We start from the raw sequence: 7,940 nt of genomic DNA on the forward strand, positions 1-7,940 counted from the left end.
GTCTTTAATCCAGACACTGATCTCAAGTCACCTTTTGAAACCTCTACTGCAATGTATATATATCATCAAGTAGATCACATTTATAAACCTTTCTTGTTTTTAACTAACAGAATCCAAAATGCTATATTGCTGGACCCATAGGCTGTGACATTACAGCTGCTACAACGGACATTCTTGCCTATATCTTTCTGTGCTTGCAAAAATAAATCTAGAAGGTTGAAATTGCCCTGGAAAAGGTTGTACCAATTTGCAATTCTATTAATAGTACATGAGGGGGTCCTTTTCCGGGACGCTCAAAGAATATTCCCAGGACACTCTAAGCCAACCCAGAGATCAGACGCAGTAGGTCTGAGATGGAGGCTGAGATTGTATATTTTCTTAAGCTCCCAGATGATTCTGATGATCAGTGATTTTGGAACCACTGTCTTGGATTATTAACGAGTTGTTTGGGACCATTTCCAGTGAGTTATAAAGGAAATCATAAATACTTTCATCTGAATTTCTGTTTTAGGCTGTTACCTCTAATTACTGTCCTCTGTGAAAACAGCAAAGGGTTCTGCCGCTGCTGTTTCAGGCAGTTCAGTCGGAGCAGAACAATAAATAAACCAACTCAGGAACCTTCAAGCAGCTTTTATTGGCACGGCCTTGGAAAAGGTGTGGCAGTCATTTCTGAGCAAAAACCTGTAGCCCAGCAAGTCTTCAGTGTCGTGTTTAAAACACCACCGAACGGGAAAGTTTAAGTTCCTGAAACAGATGCTCCAAGTCACTAAAAGGCTCCAAAATCAAGAGATCAAGCCCAGCTGGCTCTGTAAGATCCAAGAGGCAAAGAACAGTCCTGGAGATGCATCCCAGTTATGGGATGACCAAAATGGCAGGACAGTATCAGGTCTTCCAAGGCTGACTCTTGTTCACTCCCCCATTACAAGGAAGATGCATTTCAGTCGTGGCACAGAAATCTCCTCTCTGTTCTGTGTTTGCCTAAGCAGCTTCTGCTTAGGACGAGTGGTGGTTATAGGACGTGATCGTCAGGATGGTAGAGTTCACTCATCAGGCGGTAGATGTAGGACGGTGCATTCCCACCAATGTTGGAGATAAACAGAGTAATGAGCTCTGGAGGGACGTAGTCAAACACGGGGCAATGGACACTGACCTTCTCCAAGATGTCCCCTGAAAGGCAATCACATGAGCTAAAGACAAAACCGAGGCTCCTGTTCTAATAAGTATCTCATGGATTCCAGGCTCAATAACACAGGGATACTTGCCACCCCAAGAAAGGGAAGCTGTAGCAAAATACAAACCAGAAGAAAAGATGTCAGATCATGATCTGCCCTGTGTTTACGACTCTCCAATACTTTCCCATAGAAAGGCAAAAAAAGTTTCAAATTTGGGATTGCAGCCTCAAGATTTGGGCCCTCCCCACCGCACTACACTATAGTCTGTATCGCTCTCCCTCTTGCTCATTACTCTCCAGCCACACGGCCATCTTTTTCCACCTGGCTAAGCATGTACCTAACTCAGGTCTTTTGCACCAACATCTGGAAAACTCTTTCCTTCACTTTCACGTGACAGGCTCTTTTCCTTCAGGAATCGGCTGCAATGCCATCTCATTAAGTCCCTCCCTCAGTCTAAGGTAGTCCCCTAGTCACTTTCCATCATATCATCTGTATTTTCTTCCTAAAATATTCCATGCCCTGACATATTCTTGTCTGTCTTTTGCAACATGATGTAAATTCTGGGGGAGCAGGGCCCATCTGTGTTAATCACTGTTATATCCCTAGTGCCTAAAATAGTGCTGGATACACTGTGGGTGCTCAAGAGTCATAAATCTTTCTTGAAAAAATGAATGTTTGAATAAATGGTGAAGTTATTAAATTTCCAAGAAGAATAAGCACTCCAAGTACTGTTTTGCTCCCAGAGGATGTTAAAGACCATGCAAACTGCTGATGAGGCAGCAAGCTCACTGAGCAAAGTTGCTGCATTCAGAAGAAGACGGAGAAAAGGTCCCCAAGACACAAAAGTGTCCAGGCTACAGGCGAGTTTTATAAGTAACATTTCAGAGCCTGCTTCTTTTGGCACTCACATCACCAAAATGACTCCCTGCAGCAACCAAAATCAAGTACACTTTCTGACTGGGCTGTTGCCTGTATCTCAGACAACATGCAAAGCCAATCCCAGTCAATGCTGGGTGATCCAACCCTCCATGGCCCCCATAACTCAGCTAAAATATATTAGTTTCAAAAGAAAATGAACATAGATTAGGTCAGGGCCACAAGTTGCTAAAAAGAACAGTCCCCACAAGAAGTATGACTAATGAAACACAGCCCAACGACATTCAATCCCATTGACCACCAAAAGACCAAAACAATCACATACAAAAATCCAAAACACACCAACTGCATGTGCCATACACATTCAAGCAACTTCTGTACCTTCTGTGAAAGGCAGGACTTCTTCAGGAGCCACGAACTTGTGAAATGAATCTTCTTCATTGGGGAACTGGAAAAGGAAAAATTAGGAAGAAAAAAAGAGAGATCTGACACTTTGACTTTCAGGTATACACCCAAGAGAAATAAAAAGACATCCAGACACTTGATTACAAAGGCTTATTGCAGCATTATTTACAAAAGCCAGAAGGTAGAAATAACCCAGATGCTCATCAACAGATGAATGGATGATTAACTTGTGGTAATATCCATACAACAGAACATTATTCAGTCACAAAAAAGGAACAAAGTACGTGCTATAACTCAGATGAACTCCCCAAATATTTAGAAATCAGAAATATTTTGTCCATAATGTATGACTCCTTTTATGTGAAATATCAAAATTAGGCAAATCCATAGAGACTCAAAGCAGACTAGCAATCACTAGGAGATGGGGAGAAGAAAGAAGGGAGTGATTACTTAACGGGTACAGAGTGTTTTTCAGGGATGATGAAAAAATTCTGAAACTAAAGAGTGGTAGTTGCACAATGCAGTGAATGTACTAAATGCCACTGAACTGTACCTTTTAAAATGGTTACTTGTGTGTTATGTGAATTTCAGTTCAATTTTTTAATAAGTAGACACCTATAGATAGGTTGTTATTTTCAAAGCACGTAGTTTCTATCACTGGTTAAATGACTCTTTACTTAGTAACTGCTTGTGTTCAGGCTACAGAATACAGTCCCTGGAACTATGACAAATAAAAACCAATTCTATGTTTCTAGTTTCAACTTGCTTGGCATTTTCAGAAATGGTCAGGGTGACAGGGGAGTGGTGGCAATGTAGACAAAGGGCCTTCCCCAACTACATATTATCCTGACCTTACAATGTTGACCTCCTGAAGCTGAAAGGTTGTAACTATCAATGGCTCTTCCTGGATCAAGACTACTGTGGCCTTTTCCAGTCTCCACTGGGTCTAATCCACTGAGTAAATGCAGATAAAGAGAAGTCCCAGAGAGAGAAGGCTGAAGGTTAAAGAGTTCAAACCTATACTTTGACTTCCTTCTGTTGGCTAGAGACAGACAGACATACCTGTGGGGAAAGCTTGAACATAGGAGCACAGACGATGAGTGGGGTGGAATGGTGTTTTGCTGCCAGTGCTAGAGTATGAGTTCCTGCCACAGCTCGCAGGGCACCGTTGGCCAGGATGGTCTTAGTGCCAATGATCACCTTTGGGACAGGAAGAAAGAAGCAAGCCATCCTGAGAACAGAGCCTTCAACAGGCCATTGGGCATGAGCGCCTGAATGCGTAGCCCCCAGTCTTGGCGTCCTGCAGGGGGTGGGCGTGAGGGTCACACACCAGTCAAGGGAAAGGGATTCCAGGTTCAGACCACAAGTTCTAGCATAAAAGTGGATTCCCAAAGGAAAAATAAATACAGTACAGGACAGAAAACTCCAGTGTTTACTGCTCTTAGCCCTGTCTTCCCTGGAAATCTACCTGCCACACCTCCTGAGAAATGGGAAGCCTTTCTTCTACCATCCACCACTAACAAGTTCTCTGAGCAGAAGTGGGCAGCTCTCTATCAGATCCCTAACATGCTGACAAGATTAGCTTAGTCCCATTTCATTCCTTTCAGTCCTTTAACCAAAATGAGGTGCCTCCGAGGGAGGACAAAGAAGGAAATGGCACCCCACTCCAGTACTCTTGCCTGGAGAATCCCATGGACGGAGGAGCCTGGTAGGCTGCAGTCCATGGGGTCGCTAAGAGTCGGACAGGACTGAGCGACTTCACTTTCACTTTTCACTTTCATGCATTGGAGAAGGAAATGACAACCCATCCCAGTATTCTTGCCTGGAGAATCCCAGGGACAAGGGAGCCTGGTGGGCTGCCGTCTATGGGGTCACACAGAGTCGGACACGACTGAAGCAACTTAGCAGCAGCAACACCCAAGGGAGGAATAAAGAGGGGGGATCAACAGAATAGAATAACAGAATAAGAGATTTAAAAGGTCTACGTATGTGTTTTCAAAAGGTACTAGAAACTCTCCTCTCCTCTTATTGGGGCCAGGGAGGGGGGCAGATATTAATATTTTAATGTATAATCTTCATAAATTTGACATAACCCAAATACACCCACCTTGTTGACTCTTGACATAACAGCAAAAATGGCAGCATCAGTCATGACCGTTGTCTCAATACCTGCTTTGGACAAATTGACTGCCATCTCATGACCCTGCATTTGGAGAGAAAGGCTGATGCTGAGAGGAAGAGGGGGAAAGAAAGAGCTTTCAGACATCACTGGGTCTGGGGGACCGGGTAACACTGGCCGTATCCAACATGCAACTTCCTACCGGTAACTAACTCATCCGGTAGGTGTTCTCTGGGAAGCAGCAGGCAGCCCAGGGGGAGCTAATTAATGTTTATTACTCCCCAGCACTGCTGGGACAGGCACAGAACTGGAAATACAACTTGCTTGTGTAACTGGGCAGAGCACGCAGGACAGCTCCTGGCTCATTATTTTACAACATCCTTGCATCCTTACATATTTCCTTTCTGGAGACCTATTATTTACCTGAAGACTGAGTGAGGTCAGACCAAGCATCAGTCATCCCCAAGGTCATTTAGCCTATTCTGATTTCTGAAAGAACTAATATTTATCTTTTCTTGGGCCAAGTAGTTCACTCAACTTCCTTAAATAAATATTTTAAGAATGTTCACAGGATCAACAACATGAAACTCTCTTAAATGTTTTACTCTATCTCCTCAATGTTTAAATCGCATCAATTCAAAGATGGCATTATTCTCTCATTTTAAAATTTTCTTAGCAGCTCTAGCAGTCCCCATACCTGACAGAAAGGTGCACACTCTGCAACGATGACATGGAATTTCCTCTTTCGGGCAGCCTCTTTGAGGAATGCCTCCACCGTGCGGGAGAAGCCAATGGTCATGATGACCTCATTGGAGTGGATATGCTCCAGAGCCTGGGCTGCGATGTTCTCCGTTGTCCCTTCTGCAAGAAGCCAGTTTGGCATGGAAAATATGACACAGTCATGCTACAATACAGACTTGAGAGAGAACAGAAAGGGATGTGTGCCGTTTTGTACAATGCCCACCTAGCAGAGCCTGGTAACACATGGTCAATGGACTAAATGTGAAATGTCCTATTTCCTTAAAAGCCTCCTCCCTCCAGGGTTTTCTATCTCCCAAGCTCTCAGCCTACACTCTTGCCCTACTCATCAACTTACTCCCCTCACCCCTACCCTGCCCCAAAACTAGTTGTTTACAACTGACTTTGAAGACAGTGAATTTAGGCAAGAAATGCCCCATCTGGGAAATTTGAAAGTGCTGAGAGTAGGGTAAACAGAGTTTCCCTCTAAAAGAATTCCTCCTCCAAAAGGTGGCCACAACGCCTCCACTTGACAGGGAGGACACAGAAGAAAAACAGGGGAGGAATTTGGAAGAAGCAGCTCAGTGCACAGACAGACCCAGTTTCTTCCTTTCCTGGGAACACTGACGGCAATAAACATCTGGCCTCCTAGGTCAAAAAGATGGGGGGATAGAAGTGCCTTGTGTGTATGCATATGGGTATGTATGTGTGTGTGTCTGTAAAATTTCAAGAAGTTTAGTGAAAAAGGGTTTATCAACTGTGGTTTTCAGAGGTTCATCTTAAAAATAAAAGCTCTTCCCAAACAGTCTCTGCCACAGTGGATTTGCAGTAGATAAGGGGTCAGTCTGTAAGGAAATGTAGAAAGGGTTATCTTAGTCCTGCCACCTATTCCAATCGTTCTTAATCCGATGAGGGCAAACCTCTGAGAACCAGAAGACTGGTTATCTTCCATCTCTGCTTATGAACAACTTCCAAGGTCTTCTGTTCCCTCATCTGCCTGCAACTTGTCCTATCCACCTAAGGATCAGGACTCACCCAGTTCCACCAGCAGCTCATTAATTGCCTCAATGATGTTGGACTGGAGTTGAGCATAATGGGAACGGAAATCCTCGCTCAGGCCCCCGGATGTCAGGAGTTTGTGCAGAGACTCCTGCTGATCGCTCTCGTCGCTGCGTCCATGGAGTCTACGAAGGCAACAAGACCCAAAGGAGTTGGGGGAAGAGATGTGGTCATTTAAGTAACGACAGCTGCTCAGCTCCAACAAAGGCTCCAAGCAGGGAGAGAGAGGGGCCCGTGCCAAACGCTTCACTGGGCCCAAGCCCCGGTCCAGGACGTGGGCCTGACCTGCCATACTCCTCCCGGATGATCCTGAGCACTCTCCGCACCATGTTGCCCACGGTGGTCTCTGAGGGTTGAGCGGCCGTCATCCTCCGGCCTTCTCTGCGGATCAGTTCCATCAGCTCCCCTACCGCCCAAAGAGAAAAGGTGAGCGCGAGAAGGGCGCAGCGTGGGGCCTGGGCGACTTTCCGCCCCGGGATCGGGATCAGAAAGGGGCGAGGCCTGCCTCACCTGCATTGCTCCAGCGGTGGTCCGTGATGATACGGCGAAGTAGCCCCAGAGTCTCCCGGGCCATGTCCTCGGAGCTGCGCTGCCCGCCGCCCCGCTTCAGCGCCTCCACGAAACTCTCTATCCTCTCGGACAGCTCCGAGCCCTTGGCGGCTGCCCCTGGCATCCCGAAAGAAGCCGCCTTGCCGGCGGAATCCACACCTGGCAGACTTCCGAGCTTGCACTTCCGGGGCAGGAGAGGTCGGCTTCCGCTCTGCTAGAAAAAAAAACTCTCGCTTGGGAGAAGACTGGGCCACGCCCCTCGCTGCTAACTCCCGCCCCCGCCCCTCCCCCCACCTGACAGAGCCAATCAGACTCTTGGAACTCGATGTGTTGCGTTTACCGCCAAGCGTCCGCGCCTCAGAGGTTGGAAGGCTGGAAGTGTCTTTTCTTGGCTTCTCGATCGCTGAAGACCTGACGGTTGACGTCACAAGAGGATGGCTAGTCCTGTTGCTGTGGAAACAGCCAGTCTGAAAGGCCCCCACCACTTCCCGAGGCTACGCTGGAGAAGTTGCAGCCCTACTTCCCGGTCCCTCAGCTCTGGTGACCATCAGAGTGCTGCCCCAGGGTCCGCTACTCCTAGGGCAGACGCCCCATTATAATGCTGTTACATTGCATGATAGTGGTTCGTTTGCGCCTCTGTCTCTAGCAGACCGAGCTCCCTGATGGCAAGGACCTTTTTTTTTTTAGAATAAGAGGACCTATCTCATAAAGATGCATTAGATGAGACAATTCATACACAGTGTCTACACCTAGTAAACTCTAAACGGTCGTGTTGTTTTACTCCCCAGCCTCTAGTCTGTCCAGATGGAAGGACATCATCTTTACTCCCATATTAATTGCCACTTTGAATCTCCTTATTGGTGGATATTCGGTCTCCTCATCTCTGAGGAGATGTGCTAGACGTTGAAAAGTGAAGTGAAGCCGCTCAGTCATGTCCGACTCTTTGCGACCCCGTGGACTGTAGCCTACCAAGCTCCTCTGTCCATGGGATTTTCCAGGCAATAGTACTGGAGTGGATTGCC

The 7,940-nt window shown here is 46.4% G+C and overlaps 1 protein-coding gene across 1 annotated transcript; it reads right to left on the reverse strand.

Moving 5' to 3' along the window:
• Window positions 1–610: 610 nt before the first annotated feature.
• EIF2B2 (eukaryotic translation initiation factor 2B subunit beta) lies at window positions 611–7,125 on the reverse strand. Its single transcript, XM_040226078.1, has 8 exons — window positions 6,880–7,125; window positions 6,655–6,775; window positions 6,346–6,494; window positions 5,270–5,433; window positions 4,561–4,656; window positions 3,516–3,653; window positions 2,430–2,496; window positions 611–1,167 (listed from the first exon to the last, which is right to left on the reverse strand). Exons 1-8 carry the CDS (start codon window positions 7,040–7,042, stop codon window positions 1,010–1,012), a joined length of 1,056 nt encoding a protein of 351 aa, XP_040082012.1. The 5' UTR covers window positions 7,043–7,125; the 3' UTR covers window positions 611–1,009.
• Window positions 7,126–7,940: the final 815 nt, after the last annotated feature.

Source organism: Oryx dammah, unplaced genomic scaffold, assembly GCF_014754425.2.
Source record: "Oryx dammah isolate SB20612 unplaced genomic scaffold, SCBI_Odam_1.1 HiC_scaffold_26, whole genome shotgun sequence".
Lineage (NCBI taxonomy): Eukaryota > Metazoa > Chordata > Mammalia > Artiodactyla > Bovidae > Oryx > Oryx dammah.